This window comes from Medicago sativa, chromosome 2, assembly GCF_051527215.1.
Source record: "Medicago sativa cultivar Bolivia chromosome 2, Bolivia_mono, whole genome shotgun sequence".
Classification (NCBI taxonomy): Eukaryota; Viridiplantae; Streptophyta; class Magnoliopsida; order Fabales; family Fabaceae; genus Medicago; species Medicago sativa.
In genome coordinates this window covers 78,351,006-78,368,650 of record NC_140750.1, presented here as the reverse complement: position 1 = coordinate 78,368,650, position 17,645 = coordinate 78,351,006, and the positions used below count along the sequence as shown (strand labels likewise).

At 32.2% G+C, this 17,645-nt stretch overlaps 2 protein-coding genes across 3 annotated transcripts; one reads left to right on the top strand and one right to left on the bottom strand.

Moving 5' to 3' along the window:
* The first annotated feature begins 1,347 nt into the window (after positions 1 to 1,347).
* Positions 1,348 to 1,953, top strand: LOC146951063 (uncharacterized). Its single transcript, XM_085748705.1, has one exon. The coding sequence runs from the start codon at positions 1,348 to 1,350 to the stop codon at positions 1,951 to 1,953; it is 606 nt and encodes a 201-aa protein (XP_085604831.1).
* Positions 1,954 to 8,259: 6,306 nt separating this feature from the next.
* LOC146951062 (putative E3 ubiquitin-protein ligase ARI7) lies at positions 8,260 to 15,359 on the bottom strand. Of its 2 annotated transcripts, XR_015027778.1 has the most exons (16): positions 15,016 to 15,359; positions 14,291 to 14,415; positions 14,039 to 14,144; positions 13,828 to 13,918; positions 13,542 to 13,714; positions 13,059 to 13,163; positions 12,879 to 12,967; positions 11,639 to 11,746; positions 11,293 to 11,383; positions 11,084 to 11,173; positions 10,879 to 10,926; positions 10,353 to 10,424; positions 9,562 to 9,661; positions 9,334 to 9,460; positions 8,441 to 8,877; positions 8,260 to 8,363 (listed from the first exon to the last, which is right to left on the bottom strand). XR_015027778.1 is itself a non-coding variant. In XM_085747020.1 (15 exons), the coding sequence occupies exons 1-15, from the start codon at positions 15,217 to 15,219 to the stop codon at positions 8,610 to 8,612; spliced, it is 1,797 nt and encodes a 598-aa protein (XP_085603146.1). In that variant the 5' UTR covers positions 15,220 to 15,359; the 3' UTR covers positions 8,260 to 8,609. The 2 variants fall into 2 exon arrangements, 1 of the variants encoding a protein (XP_085603146.1); XM_085747020.1 differs by having other exon boundaries at positions 8,260 to 8,877.
* Positions 15,360 to 17,645: the final 2,286 nt, after the last annotated feature.

Genomic DNA, 17,645 nt, shown 5'->3' with positions numbered 1-17,645 from the left:
AAAAGATACTGGAGCAACCCAGTACGCTAAGTCTGATAGCTCGAAAGAGAAATTGGACAAACTATCTGATATATCAGAAAAATTGGCATCAAAAGATACCAAGATTGAATATTCGTGTGAAAAAATCAAAAATAAGATAAAAGACAAAGATATTTTACTATGTAAATATGTTTCAGGATCATTCACAGATACTGAATTAAAATATCCAATTTATGAGTTAGAAACATTAACTTGTGTTAAAGTTTTAGCAAAATGGCAAATGGAATTAATTCCAACCAGATTTTTATTAAGAACAGATTCCACATATGTAACAGGATTCTGGAGATATGATATTCGTGCAAATTACAAATCTGGAAGACTTGTTAGATGGCAGATGAAAGTTCAACCATTTCACCCATATATTGAATATATAAAATCTGAAAAGAATTGTTTTGCAGATGCATTGACAAGAGAATGGAAGCAGCTATAAAAACATTGCAGAATTCTCTTAGACAAAAACAGGAACAAATCGCCTCTGCAAAAAATCGTCTAGAAACTCTTCTTTCTGAAGAGGGGGAGATGATATTAACAATCCAAAACTTTGAAAAACTCTGTAAAAAAGAAACATCAACAGTTTCAGAACCCAAAAATAATGAAAACTGGGATCTATTGGGACAAGATTCTGGAAAATTCAACTACTATGTAAAATACACGGTTCCAAAAGAATCAGAAACCCCAATTGAGTCAATAGCACCAAGTGGATGGAATTCAACAATTGAGGATCAAAAATCCTTAGAAAAAACCCCATCAACTGTCCTTGCAAAATTACCAAAGACATCTTGGGCTGACAAAGTTGAAGAAGATGAAAGAAAAAATGGAAAAGAAAAAGAATCCATTGATCAACAAACAAGCCAAAAGATTGATAGTCAACTTGGCAAAAAACAAGCATATGTAATTTTTGATGGACCCATGAAAGGTATTTACCATAATTGGGCAACAGCAAAAATACATATTGAAGGCAAACCAGTAAGACACAAGGGCTACAAAACCCTAGAAGAAGCTAAAACAGCCTACAACGCTGTTTACAAAAAAGTTGCAACAGCAAGCAACATTGCTCAACCTACAAAAATGGAGGTAAAAAAGAAAATTTATGTAGATAGAATTATCTATGGAGAAAGATAGTTCGTCAAAGAAGTCACCATTGGCGACTACTACAAAAACAGGAGATGGTTAACCAACTACTCAGAAGAATTGAAGTCAGAATGCTTTTATCCCAGTAACAACAAGATAGAGGTAAAAGCAGTAACAGCTCCTGGCATCAGTAAGGAACTAGTTAGATCATTCTACAATTGCGGAATGATTAAAACAATGTATCTTCAAGAAGATGCAGGAAGGAAGATCTGTGAGCTAGAACTTCTTCCAAAAGATATAGGCGAAATTGCTTATAAATTCAACAATAACTTCGCAAAAGGTAAAGAATTCTTTTTATCTTTTACTTCAACTTATCCATGGTTCGAAGAAAATGAAGTTATTAAAGCCAGACACTTAATCAAGATTGGCATTTCAAATCATTCATATCCAACAAATGATGAAAGGGATGTAGATCCTAAACCGGAAAGTTTTCTGTATCAAATGGAAAAATTCTATGATACTCTCATCAGATTTGGAGTAAAATTACCAAACTTCAGAGTAATTACTGCAAAGGAAGGTTTTCTAGTCTACAGTGATTCAAGAAAACCAGCAAGAGAAGAGCATCTTCAGCAAATCCTAAAGTTTGAAGAAAACTTTAGTGGGCTTGAAGCAGATCTGGGCCGTTTACCCGACCCAATCCAACAAGAGTGCTGTGAGCGCTTTCAAAAATACAAAGGACACGTATGCAAATGGTGTGCAAAGAACATGAATAACGTGGCCGACAAAGAATCGTTGTATGACAGTGATGTATCACCTATTAACGAAGAAAATGTAGAAAATTAGTGGGCATGGGACCCATTTAGAGATAAGCCTTATCTCTAAGGCAATTATGTAATCTACTTTTTCTGTATTTTCTTTATTTCTTTTGTCAAGTTGTAAGTTGTAGCCAGCTGTAAGGATGGAGACGTAACACCAACTTGTGAGTCTCTCTTCCTATAAATAAGAGCCTTGAAGCTCATTTGTAATCACCATGTTTTGAGATAATCAAGTAATATCAATTTGATATAAGCTTTGCTTCTTAGTTTTACTTTAAAACTAGTGGTCCTATAGTGGTAAAACATTATAGCTGAGAATTCTTGAGGTAATACTCTGGAGGAATTCGCCTTGAGTTGGGATAAACTCAACACAAGCAGAAAAAACTGTTGAAGAAATCAAATTGCTGAAGCAAACTAAACCATATTTCTGAAGAAAAAATCAGGTATGAATTTATTACGTATTATTATAAAACATGTCTGAAGTTTCATATTTTGAAGGAACATCTAGTTATTATGCTGATAGCATAATAGATAATTATAAAATAGAAGAAGCAGATTTATCTTTAACTGTTGAAGAAAATTTTAAAAGAAAGTTTAGTAAACTCAAAGAATTTCTTTCAAGAAAAAATATTCTAAAATTTGGAATAATGGTAGGAGAGGAAGCAATTCCAATTGAAACAACTAATGGAAATATAGTTATATCAACTATAGATAAAAAAACAAATCGATAGAAGACTTGAAAAAATTTCTGAAAACGAAAGAAAAAAGATTGGTTATATTCATATATCAACTATTCAAATTCTAATTAAAAGTACCTTCATGAAAGGTATTGATTCACCTTTAGAAATAGCCCTAGAAGACTCTAGGATTCTAGATAAAGAACAGGCAATAATTGCGAAAGGAAAATGTAATTTAAAATACGGAAAAATAAAATTTGACATAAATTTACAAATAGGATTATCCCTAAAAGATATGGATCTGATTAAATCTATAGTTTTTCATTATAAACTGAAAAACTCAAAACTCATGAAAGAAGGTAATCATCCCTTTACAATCTATTATAGAATTAATTATGCTTTGAGTAATTCACACCATAGCATAGAATTCTTAGGAAAAGATACAATTCACATTGATGAGTTGTTTACACCATTAATTACTTTAGAAACACCAATATTTAAAAATTTCGCAAGAAATAGCTTTTCTTTAATAGAAGCAGAAAAGAATCTGTTTGAAGAAACAGAAAAACCATTATTTAGAAGCCAAAGCCTTCGAATAACATCACCGAACAGAGAACGAAAAGATTTTAGCAAATCATTAAGCTCTCGAACTATATTTGAAGATGATGCCTCATCCTCAAATAATATTTCATTCGAACCTCCTAGAAAGGATTTCGAAATTAAAGAAGAAAGTGAGCTTAAAAAGCTACATGATTCTATAAAAACCTTATCAATACAGGTTAATAATATAAACCAAACACTATAAAATTTATATAATGCCTGGTTTAACCATTAAATCAGAATTAATACTTTTTAAAACTAGATTACAGCATTTAGTAAGTGATATAGAATGGTATTATGATCTAATAACATTCAAACAAATAATGCATAGAGCTCAAGCTTTAATGAAATCTCATATAGATTTAATTGAAGATTTGGTAGAAGAAATACAAGAAAATCTCACAGAAAAACAAAAGGAAAGAGCAGAAGTTCTTTTACAACCTTTTCAAGGTTGTTATAAAATCGAACAACTACTAAAAGAAGTTCGAGAAAATTCCGCTGGCAATTCTGCCCAAAATCTGGTATCAGAGCCAGAACCACAATCCTAGGAAATTAAAATAAGAAAATTAATTACATTAAGAAAATTAATAAAAAACTTATGACATCAGTTAAGCTATTAACCGACTTAAAAGGTTATACACGTGGCACTCTCTTATTGGGCCACATAGATGACTTTACCAAAAAAGTCATAACACCAACTTCACCATAGCAGCCCCCTTGTGTTAATTGTCATGCTTGTTCAAAGTGAATAAGCAATACGTAAGCCTTAACCATATTTAGATATAGGAATACATATGGATTTACAAAGAAAAGTGGGACCCAACCAAAAAAACAAAGGAAAAAGAGTGTGCTAGATGATGTCCACCATACATGCTCTGTTGTTTCTAATTGGTTGTGTAACATGCATGCACCTAAACACTGCACTTAGGTTTTAGTCACATACCCATAATGGATATTGGATTGCATGCATGAACTCAATACAATATGTTTGGGTTTGCTTTATGCAAGTTGTAGCTGGGTAGCACTTTATCGTGGTCAAGTAGAGTCAACAATACTTCCACTTTATCGTGTTTTGCTTCCACCCAATTAATTAAATAGAGCTTATTATACTACCTTTATCTCTAAATATATATATATATATATATGATTTTATTTTTTTTAAAAAATAAACTTATCCCCTTTTAATATAGCTCTTTCAAATTTTCCAAATTATTAATTTTTCTTCTCAGCATACACCTAATTATTTTATATTTTTTCCTGCAACGTGTAACTAATACTATAATGAAAAATATAAACTAATTCTATCTATTTTATTTAATGCTACTAATTTTCTCGTGATCCAATGATATTAAATTTATTTACAAAAAAGGGGGTTTCATCACATCTCTTCCTTCATTCCCTACACACACACACACACACACACACACACACACACACATATATATATATATATGTGTGTGTGTGTGGGGTTTGCTAGGATACACCCACTAGTTTTTATTAAGATGTGTTTTAGCAAAGATATAACTAAAAAGTTGTTAAATACACCTTAAGGTGAATGTTGCTAAAACACACCTTCTAAAAAATAAGTGGGTGTATGTTAGCAACTCCTATATGCATTTGCTAGAATACACTCACTTATTTTTTAGAAGGTGTGTTTTAGCAAGTTATAACTAAAAAATAGTCAAATGCACCTTAAGGTGTAGCTTGCTAAAACACTCCCACATAAAAACTAGTGGATGTGTTCTGGTAAACCCCTATATATATATATATATATATATATATATATATATATATATATATATATATATATATATATATATATATATATATATATATCGTGGTTTCATCACACTCACATAATTAATTTCTTTCCAGCTCTCTTGCTTTCTTCTAAGACTATATACATGACTCAGGCAAATTTCACAGAACCTGTATATTTGTGTCTTGCAATTTCAGTGCTTGTGGTTTTGTATGTTTTTCTTTTAGTTCTAGATTCCCCATGGACCAACCATGGAGTTTCTTGGTTTCAGCAAGATTGCAGCTTTTCGATTTTTACAGAAACCATGTTAGTCAACAACCCGCAAGAAGGAAGGACTAATGAATCTATGAAGGAAATTGAAGAAACTTTAAAGTTGGGTCTCTGAGATTATACACATATATAAATATGTATTGTATATTTGTATTGTACTATTGTTTGATCCAATTGATATGCGAATTAGTATCTTGCTGTTCATGTTGACACAAATCATGGTTTGTTCTTCTCACTTTCTTTCCACAGTTAATCATGTTGTAATTATAAAAGAATTTTAATTCATTTTTCTAACTTATGCTTCCAATCTCCATCTTAAGTACATTTATCACTTGACACAAACAATGATTCAAAAATTGCTTCAATGTTGAGAAGTGCTTGTCTTATTATTGTTTTGGGCAGAACTAAAAATTACCAAGTCCTGGTCTCATACACTCTTTGATGTCATTAATTAAGAAATTTAGTTACGTATAATTAATCTTTTTGATCTTGTAAAAAATTGTAAAGTGAATTCTCAAAAGTGTTTCATGAGAACATGTTACGTGTGAATAAAAGAGTCGCTGAAAAATAAAACTTACAGTAAATAAAAATAGTTTATATTTACTTATTTCTCAGACCAAAAAATATGAATATTTGTTTACTTATATTTAAGATGAGAAGTAATATAATATAGGGTTAAATATGTTTTTGGTCCCTATAAATATATCAACTTTTCATTTTAGTCCCTCTAAAATTTTCCTTCAACTTTTATTCCCTATAAAATTTTCAAACACTATTTTTGGTCCCTATTTTAAAGTAAAATCATATGTAGAATTCATATTTTTGAATAAAATTTTGCAGAAAAATTCATAATATTATAAAAATCTCTCCCACAAAAATTTAGAATTTTTTAACAAAACATGAATTTAATATGAATTTTTATATTTTTTATGATTAAAAATTCATATTAAATTTATGTTTTGTTTAAAAATTCTAATTTTTTTTGAGAAATATTTTTACAATATTCTACATATTTTTGCACAATTTCATTAAAAAATACAAAAATTAACTTTAAAATAGGGACCAAAAGTAGTGATTGAAAATTTTATAAGGACTAAAAGTTGAAGGAAAATTTTAGAGGGACTAAAACGAAAAGTTGATATATTTATAGGGACCAAAAACATATTTAACCCTATAATATAATACACGAGAGAACTTTTAAATTCAACTTTTGTAATATAATATAATACACGAGAGAACTTTTAAATTCAACTTTTTAGGAATGACTAGCTTAAGGTTAACTTGGTATACTAGGTTATTTCAATTTTTCACAATGATGTGGAGAAAACTTCCCTATCAAAATAATTTGACTTTTGAATTGGTCTATAAAAATAATTATTTAATATCAAAATGTTCTATATACAGACATTTATTTAACTCGAATTTTGTGCAAAACGGACATTGTTATATTACATTGATGCGACATCTACGTGTGTCACACGCAGTTAACTTGTCACCTCGTATCCGAGTTTAAATTTAACTAAATCCACATTTGGTTAAACTTTACTGTTGTCCCAAACTAACTCCAAATAAGCAACAACTCTTAAATAGCGTCTGTAAATGTGGTCAATTATATGATGTACAAATTAGACAAGTCTTTCATCATGTACGAATTAGTTTTCATTAAAGAAATGATATTTGCACATTCACTTTTTGATAATTTTTGTGATAACTTTTTCTCTCATACTCACATTACATTTTTACTTTCTCACTTCATTGCTTTGATATTTGTGTCAATACCTCTTTTTCTTTGTAAAATTATGGTTGTCCCAAAATGTGTCAATCCAATGGTTGTTCAAATAACACAACTCTTTTCATTATTGGATCAATAAATCACTATTAATAAATTAAAGAAAATATGACATGACTTATTGATGTAATGGTTAAAATATACTTAAGCAAGTCGATTTTGTCTCTGCATAAGACAAAGCACTTAAATGTTAACCTAGATAAATGTGGAATTTCGTGAGTTGATACGTTTCTCCCTCCCAAGAATTCATATGCTATGCTAAATCTTTTTTTTTTTTTCTTCGAACAAATGCTAAATACCTTTTGATCATACTGTCACCAAGTCTTGTAAAAAATATCTTTCAACACAAATAGATATTAGGGTTAAATATGTTTTTAGTCCCTATAAATATACCAACTTTTCGTTTTAGTCCCTCTAAAATTTTCCTTCAACTTTTAGTCCCTCAAAAAATTTTCATCTTCACTTTTGGTCCCTCTTTTAAAGTAAACTCATATATAGAATACATATTTTTGAATAATATTTTGCAGAAAAATTCATAATATTATAAGAATCTCTCCCAAAAAAAATTAGAATTTTTTAACCAAACATGAATTTAATATGAATTTTTATATGTTTGACGGTTAAAAATTCATAATTAATTTATGTTTTGTTAAAAAATTCAAATTTTTTGGGGGTATTTTTTTTACAATATTCTACACATTTCTGCACAATTTCATTAAAAAAATACAAAAATTAACTTAAAAATAGAGACCAAAAGTAGTGATTGAAAATTTTATAGGGACTAAAAGTTGAAGGAAAATTTTAGAGGGACTAAAACGAAAAGTTGGTATATTTATAGGGTCCAAAAACATATTTAACCCTAGATATTATAACAAACTTTTACATTATAATATATTGTATCTTTGTGCGTATCCATATCAAAACCAGTTGTACTATAGAATGAACTTTATACTATTTGTTAAAATTATACTAAATCATTTCTCTGTTATTATGTCCATGCAATTCTTCAACATGCATTATAAGCACTAATGATTTGAAACTTCAATGTAATAATCAACCTTCCAAAAGACCACCACCTAATGACGACCTTCAATGTCGTTCATAAGACCTAGCAATATTTCAATCCAAAGTTTTCAAATCTCAATTTGTAATTGTATTTCTGTAAAATAGTTCCTTATTTGTCACAGTTTCTTAAAAAGCAATGAACCCCAAGCTTATACACAAATGACTCGAGGTAACTTAAAAGAAGCTGCAGATAAATGTACTGAAGAAATCAGGTCACAAACAAGCACATTTGTGTTCATCTACAGCATGTGCCATATAAGATGTTCAGTTACAGAAGCCTGTTGCATAAAACCAATATGTAAATTTGGAGATAAAAAAAAAAAAAAAAACTATATACATCAAATTAGGAATGTACCCAAAAGGAGTGCAAGGAGGATAACATTTCTTGCGTGACTCACCCCCTTCATCCTGTTTATATATTAAATAACCTTACAAAAAGAAACCAGCACATAAATATGATTACCGACTCCATTTCAGCTTTTGATGTGTTGGCCTTTGAGCAGAAGACGTGTGTTTCTAGTGGGTCATTGCCGCTCTTGATTGCACATCGCGCATGCAGTGGCAGATCCGACATTTGCATAGGTACACTGCTCACAAGACCACTCATTATCATCAGTTAATCTGCTGGACACGGTAGCTTTCGTCCCCTTTCCTCTTCCGCTTTTTCCCTTACTGCTCCCTGCCGCATTTTTTGAACTCGTTGCTTTGCTTGTAGCGGCTCCATTACTATCCACATCACATAAACCATTCTCTAATGCCCTAACCAAATTCTCGAAGAAGTTTTTAGTCACACTGCAAAAACAAATGGATTAGTAAATCAAACCATACCATTTGGGCACCATCATTAGTGATATCATATTATCATTGATATACTATTCAGTATATAACTGCATATTGAAACCAAATTGCCACACCAACAAAGATAATATATGGTAAGTACTCCAAAACATGAGAAGGAAAAGCAAACAAAATAACACAGCAAACATATCAATTTCATTGAACTGACTGAAGTGTCTCAGATAAGTTTGATGTACAAAATGCATTCTTTTCATTGCCATATTCCAACTTAAGACGTGATAGCAGATTTACTATATCTAATTTAAACAGGATGTACAAAGTGTCTCTTTCAAGGAAACTCGAGGAAAAGGTTTCAAATATTTAGTCAAACTCCAGTCCCAACCAAAAATGGTATATAAGCAAAAAAGACTAATTCAGAACAAAACAGTAATAGTAAGTAAGAACATTTACCTGGTCAATCCAGCTAGTTTGGTGCGAAAATCGTTGAATTCTTTAGACGGGCCTTCAGCACCGAGGAATACTTGGAGTTCCTTTTCGGCACATTGATGAAGCCTCTCCAAACCTGATTCTGCCTCACCTGAAGATAAGAAAAATTGAGTAGTTTATTTGCAAGGGAATCACCACAAATGCAAGACATTTCTAATTAAATTGGAATCGACAAAAAACAAAATAAAAAACCTTGCAAGTACTCAAAGAACTGCTTTTTAGCATGCTCATGTTCGGCTAAATAGTATCCATATGCATATGTCCACTTCAATACCCGCCTGCACTCAACTATCTGCAGCGTGAAACAGAATGTAGTGAGAGATCAGATATCTAGTATAAAACAGTCGAAGACATTCTCACTTCACTCAGCTTCAGAAAATAGTTCAATGAACAGCTTCATTTGTGTCCTTGGGACGGGTTTATGAAAAAAATGACTACTCAACAGTCTAACAAGGGTCAAAGTCTAATTTATTACCAAGCTCATCAAACAGTGATTTGAGTCATGAACCCGGAAGCTAATTTTTTAATTGTGAACAATCATATCAAATGATAAAATCTAGAGAGAAAATGAAAAATAGCATTTAACATATCACATAAATTATGTACTATTGTATACGCAAAATGTTTAATCTTAGGCCAGGAGTTGATTACAAAACAACTAAACATAGTCATGCAAAACAAAATCATCACATAATCATTGTTTAAATTACACGGATGGAAACAAGGAAGGATGAAAATAGACGATAGAGAATATATAAGTTGAAATTCATATTGCTTTAATGTGGGTGAAAGAAAACCTTCATTTATTAATCTAATACTCCAAGTTTCTGTCAGCAGTGCATAAGAATAGATTGTCCTATTAAAAATCAAATGTTTTTTTCCCTCCACATTGCATCAGTTCAGTCAACGCATTCGATATGAATCCTCTGAATGACACGATTTTTACAACTTTGACCAAAGGTATAACCAATATATTCATTTACCTGTAACCAAGCCTCGGTTATAAACTTAAGTTGTGACTCAGGTTGGCACTGTGTGTCACTAAGCTTCTCCATCTGCCAATAAAAAAAAAAAGGACACCATAAGAACACAGATTAAGATCTACTGTAAGTCTTTGATCTGAAAGCATCTAAAATTAACAAATACCTAACAATAAAATAATCAAAAGACTAAGAAACAAAAAAAAAAAAAGTTAAAATGAAAAGAGCAGATTTGCAGCGGTAAGCAATAATGGAAAGGCCAAGACTTAGTCCAGCTATTTTAGACAGTTTAGTTAAATAACCAAAATGCTTCCCAGATCCAATTCTATGTGATTGTATAACAAACAATTTAAAGCTGCAGTTTCATATCTCATTATTCCTGAAAGTTGTCAAACATACTCAAAAAATAAAAGTTGACTAGCGCCAAAGATGTTCTTTTGGTTACCAAAGTCACATGCAACACAGAACATAGAATTTTGGCCCAAGGAAGGTAAGATGACCAAACACAGAAAATGTGTGTGTAGCTTACATGAACAGTTTGCATCTGGTGTAGATCAGCAAGAGCTTTTTGCCTTGACTGCAAGAGAAAGAAAATAAATCATATAGCCTTACACCATAGGAATTCTAGTGAAATATAAAAATAACTATGAATTTGGAAACTGTAGAGCAATATGAGTTTTGATACAGAAGATATTAAACAGAAAGGGAAAAAAAGTATGGAGTGGAAGCCTTACAGATTGGTTGCTAGCCCACCGCTCATAATAATGTGTGTACCTCTCCAATGAATTCTTTGCCATTTCTCTTCTTTTTTCAGTTTCATCATACTGCATACAACAATATTTCTTTCACAATCTGATATAGTTATAAAAATGTCTCGGGAATGTGGGCTAATAGTATACTGAAAACTGAATCAAGAGAAGTTGAGTATTTCTAAGTCTCTTACCACCCCCTCTTGTTTAGCTGCTTCATAACGATTGCAAGCGTAGAAACCGCCAGTCCTTTCACCATGGTCTGACCATGCACCAAGGCATAGCCTGTGTAGATAAAAGGAGATTAAATGCAGTTAACATCAATATAAGCTCAAATTATTTGAAAATAAGTCAATCCATAAGCCATGACAAGGTTGCAAAAATAAAAAAGCATCATTAATCCCCAGGGGCAAAAAAAACCCATAATTTGCATCATTGCACGATACTACTAACCCTCAACAAAATTATATTAGGGAAGGGGAGGAGAGGAAGCATGCAAAAAATAATAATGTTAAAAAATTAAAATATAAGAAAGCATACCAGCAAAATTCAAATTTGCAAGGTGGAGTGCATGTCATATGCATGCACCCTTGGTTTTTTTCAATCGGTCTCTTGCACTTGGGACACGGCTTCGAGTTAGCAAGTATCCTGAAAGTCCATTAATTTAACAGTTAGCTCAGGGTCCCAACTCAAGTCTTGAGTATCTAAGAGACACTGTAGTAGTGTATGTAATGGACAAGAACACAAGACACAGTATCATTGTCTAGTGGTGCAATAGCCTGAAGCAGTTCACAGAGTATTAAGGAGAGCATTAAAACCCAGTAAAGTAAAATTATAAAAAAGAAGTGTCAAAATATGAACTACACCGCTGTGTCTTATACTTACTTCTATTTTTTCATTCTTTCAAATGAAGTGAGGGAACCACACAGCCTCGGCTATCATTTGCCCATTTCGAGTTAAACGATTAAAATCTAAATAAACTTCCAATCCTTAACGATTCTCTGTTTGAGTGTTTAATTTAATCATTAGATCCTTTCACTATTTAAAAGAAATATATGGGAGCAAAACACTCATGGGAATGTTCAGAGTCAAAAATTAGAAAGTTCCAGACAAATTTAACATTGGTTTCTCAGGTTGCCACTAATATCCTCAATTCCCTAACCATGTTTAGGGCCGTGCAATATCCTTTCTTAATCAAACATCTAACAACAACAAACCAAAGTTTTTGCCATTAGGTGCGATCAGGTGATGGGCTACATGGATCAATAGTCACCATAAGGTGCCATCATGAATACTGATAAATAAACTAATGATAGGCCATTCGGTTCCAAATCCTCCCTAATGCTTTGGCCTAGAGTCTTTCTTGCCTAATGGTTTCGCCTAGAGTATTTTTTGGTCTCTCTATACCTCTATCTGACTATCCCTCCATATGATTTACCCTCCTGTATGGAAACTTTACACGCATTCCCAATTGGTTACTCTAACTTTCTCTTTAATCCTGTCATTCTTAGTCATATCATGTCTTCTATGATGGCTCACCGAAGTGAAACATCCCCTCCAACTACAACAAAACTGCATTTCTTGATATCCCCCGGACCACTAACTCCATCAGCCTCAACTCAGAAGACCAAAAATACATGAATACATACAAAAAGCCACGACGGAGCTCGAGCCACTTAAAACTAGTCATAGAAACAGAAGATACACACAAGCAGTGACATGTCCCAAAGTTCTACAAGCATAAAAATAATATTAAAAGATGTAAAAAGATATTCTGTACCAGTTCATGTTTTCGGATTCTGCACTGTTTTTCAAAATCCACTTCGACACTGTGCCACAATCCACTGGACGGTGAGCCTCTTCAGTGCACTTTAGATTGAAAATTACATCAGTTGCGCAGAACAAGAATATTTTAAATCGCAAAGCCATGACAATTCGAACCAATCCAAATGCAACTTACATTCCAGCAAAAGCTATATGAACAAAGGCAAGATACGTCAAAATTTTCACCACCAGCATCAAAATTAACTGCATGTTCACAACCAGGAGCAGGACACCACTTGGTCTAAACAAAACAAAGAGATCAGAAGAAATAAGATCGTTATGGGTGAGTTATGACCGAGAGGCAATGAGATAGAAAAAAGAGGCAAAGATACAAATTAACTTATAACCATGCAAAATAGCAATGACTAAAATAAATCGTTATGGTTGGACAACAACAAGTGATACTAATGAACCACACATCACACAATTTTGGAATTCATCCAAGTGTAGCCAGGTGATAAATTAGGGCAAATGTCAACCCACCAACATGCAAAGAATTATTATGAATGCGTAGCAAAAAGAGAGCAACGTATAGATTATACACAGATTGCACACTACATAAAAGTATATATTCGTTTACTATCATTATCAATGTCTACGTTGAATCTCTACAACATACCTTTTTATTGTCTTCAATGTAAGATCTAATAAGGTAACGGTCATACTTGTCTTTATCTTCAGCAGATGCTAAAAGATTAATCATATCTTGATCAACAGCAGCACCACAAGCGGGATCAGGACATCTTAGCATCAAGCATCCCGGACCATCGTTAATTGAAGTGCCAATATATCCTGGCATATAAAAAGGATAGACAGAAGAACATGATTCAACAGACAATAAAAAGAAATGAAAGCAAAGAATAATTTAATTATAAATGAGTAAAAATATATTATACAATTAATACCTCCCCAGCATGAAAAACAGTATGGATGGCCGCAAGAAGCACTGTGAATCTTAGAAGGACGATAAGCTTCAAAACAGATGCCGCAAGTAAGCTGGCCACATACGGGAAAGCTGTTAACTCAGCGAAATAAAAATGGCTCCCAAACAGCAGAAGACAAGAAAATGCAATTACGTTATTAACCTATTTTAAAACCCAAACAAATATGTCTTACCTCTTTAGCATCAGGATTCTCATAAACTGGCTTCTCCAACAAGCCAACTTTTCTTCGGACTCTATCTTCGTCAGCAAACCAAGCGTCATTAACATTACTGACATTCCTGCATCACCAATCCATATCTCCATTAGTACATAATTATAAAGTGAAGGGCAAAATAAAAAAACTTTACATAACATACAAGGCAGCATCAAAATATAAACCCACATAAAATAACATAGCATGTGACCCAAAAAGATGATGATTTACCAATTGTAATGACGAAGTAGGATGCTTGCAGCAACTGGTGGTATGGAAAGAACTGCTGCGACACTACTGATATCATCTTCCTGCCGTTCCCGGATATCTGATTCTTTCAATATGGCAAAATTTATCTGAAATCAAAACAATGATCAAAAAATGAGACAGTCGCAATATGATCATTAGTTACTTTTGTTGATGAAATAAATTTACGGTGAGGGGATGGTACATCAGTCCAAAACAATGAAGACCTTAGACCTCAAAGAGTACCAACAAAAGGATTTACATTTACCTCCCTCTAAAGGACACTAGCAAGCTTGAACCCAGAAATTTCAAGTCCAAGGCTAGTCATTATTCACTAGACCAAACCCTTGGAATTACAATATGATCATTATTCACTAGGTCTTCTCAATTTCAATGAATAAAAAAATCATCTTTTTGCCACCTAATAGCTAGTTTGGTATCGAGGTGGGTTTGTCGGAATCTGACAAATCAATCGTGATACCAAACATGCAGTAAACCACCCCACTCAATACAATATCAACAAATTCCAATAAACCATAATCATGATCAGTGAAGTATATACTCCAATATATTCATTTCAGACCAAAACTCACTCAAATACAGTTTTTCTAAGTTGAATATGAATAAAAATTCAAACTTTACAAGCAACATTACCAGCTAAACAGTTAATCAAATAGAAAAACAAAAAAAGGTGAAAAGGGTATAACAACCTCAGTACTCCGAGACTGAGCAGAATCATCAGCACCATCATCAAAGTAATCATCATCAGCATCATTATTATCATTATTATTATTATTATCATCATCGTAGTCGTCGCTGTAGTCATCCATGGGAGCATCTTCGGTTTCACCACTGTAGAAATCGTCATCGAGGGATTCAACATCGTTGGCATCATGCATATCATCAGAATCCATGGTGAAAAAACCCTAATCAAATGGATTTTGAGGAAAGCGGTGGGTAGAGAAAATCTAGGGCACACACAATTAGGGGAATTCGGAAGAAGAAAGTGTTGTGTTATGTGTGTAGCTTTATGGGTTTTTTCTTCTCCTAAACCAATGTGAGGCTTGAATTGGGGAACTATATAAGTTTTTTTTTTTGTTGGAGTATAAATTTATATCATCCCTCAAAAAAAAAAAATTATATCAGATCTTTTTTTTTATTGCACTGTTTTTTATTACATGAAGGAAAAGAAGGTGACATAATATGTCTACGAGTTCTAACTCAATAGATAAAAATATTAAAATTATAAATAGAAATCGTGATCATAATTTTTTTGAAGAAATCAAAATGAGATATATTAACATCAACAAGCTATTCCTCCAGCACAAGGTGTGCTAGAGTGAATAGACAAAAGTTTATGACGAAAGTTCAAACTGTAGTAATAACAACAATTAAGCATCACCCAAGCATAACAAAGGGTTTTGGCACCAATCATAAAATTGATAAGGGAAAGCAGCAAACTTTGCCTTATGCCACCAAAAAGAAAGAAGTTTTATGTTTTCCAAAAGCTTAAGAGGTGTGTTCTCTTTGCCCATGAAAATTCTGTTATTTCTTTCCTGATAACCCAAGAGCTCGCAAACTATATCAAAAACATGAAAGAGCACTGCACTTTTGCATGTCCTGAAGCCGAACCAAACTGAAGGAAATGAGCCGCTATGTTTGACAGAAGAGCTGTATAAACACATCCAATTCTGAACCAGCTGCCAAATTTGGCCAAGGGTACCACAATTTAAGAATAAATGATCAGTCTCCTGCATTCCACACCCACCAACACACATTTGTTCCCCATGATGAATAATCCCCCTTCGAAATAAATTAGCCTTAGTAGACAACCTATTCCGAAAGAGCCGCCACGCAAAAATCAAAACCTTAAGCGTGATCAGAATTTAAGCCTTGATTTCTCTATTGGTGTGTATATTTTTTTTTGTAAAACTCTATTGGTGTGTATATGTTTCAATGGTTATTTGTCATTTCATCTACTAACGAAGAAAGATGAGAAAATATGTGTGACATATCTATCTAACAAATAAAAGGGTTATGACAACTAGTGCTCTCAAGACACTAATTAACAAAATTAAAAATATACAAGTTTTATTGAAAACAAGTTTTTCACTTTTATAGAGTTAAATACTTCGATTTTCCACAATTCTCAATTCAATCTTTCTATATTGGTTTTCCTTAACTAGTGTCTGGGACATTGGTTAGCATTTAAAAAAGAAATAAGATAAGCCTGACAAAAATTGATAAGAAATTTAGGAGGTTTTTTGGGTATGACCAAATGACCATAAGAAAGTTCACATGAAAGTTTGATCCCACATTACAGAGAGGTGGATGAACAATCACCTAAGAAACTTCACATGGTAGTTTGGTTTAATGTTTGTTGGCGGAGTCTACGGTAGGAGAGGGCAATAGGTCCCCTACCGTAGGAGATCATATCAAAGCCTTTTTTTTTTTTTTGGTACAATTTTTTTTTTTTTTACAACTAAATTGACATGTGTTTCTAGGTGGTTGGCACAATAGATACTAGTGTTGCATTTTTTTTAGAAATGATTCATCATCCACTCACTATTATAAGCAAAAATCTACATAAAAATTTACATTTTAAATTTATTTATTAAATGATGTACGAGGTTTATAATACAGACTACATACATCATTTAATTAGAGGTGTCAATAGAGCCCCAAATTTCAAAGTCCACTTAAAAAAGCCCCCACCAAGCCCACTAAATTAAAGCCCCCTAATTGAAAAGAATTATTTGGGGCCAAGCCCACTATAAAATCTATTTATTTGTGGGCCTAATAAAACCCCATATTATAATTTTTTTTCTTAACAGTTTATTTATGCAAAATATCTTATTCGAAATAGTTTATTTATGCAAAACAACTTATTAGAATGACTTTTTAAAAACCGCTTATTCAAAACAACTTATTTATGCCAAACAGCTTATTTCGATCTCATTTTAAAAAACAACTTATTCAAAACAGCTTATTTATGCAAAACAGCTTATTCGAAACAACTTATTTATACAAAACAACTTATTTGTGCAAAACAGCTTATTCAAAACAACTTATTTATACAAACAGCTTATTCCGATTTCATTTTAAAAAACAACTTATTCAAAACAGCTTATTTATGCAAATCATCTTATTCGAAACAACTTATTTTTACAAAACAGCTTATTTGTGCAAAAGAGCTTATTCAAAACAACTTATTTATACAAAACAGCTTATTTCGATTTTATTTTAAAAAACATCTTATTGAAAACAACTTATTTATGCAAAACAACATATTTATGCAAAACAACTTATTCAAAACAGCTTATTTATACAAAACAGCTTA

Coding starts and splice junctions, on each gene's coding strand:
- LOC146951063 (XM_085748705.1), top strand. CDS start 1,348: ATGTATCTTCAAGAAGATGCAGGAAGGAAGATCTGTGAGCTAGAACTT.
- LOC146951062 (XM_085747020.1), bottom strand. CDS start 15,219: ATGGATTCTGATGATATGCATGATGCCAACGATGTTGAATCCCTCGAT. Junction 13,715..13,827: donor CTGTTTTTCATGCTGGGGAG/GTATTAATTGTA, acceptor TTTATATGCCAG/GATATATTGGCACTTCAATT. Junction 9,662..10,352: donor TAACCGAGGCTTGGTTACAG/GTAAATGAATAT, acceptor TTCACGCTGCAG/ATAGTTGAGTGCAGGCGGGT.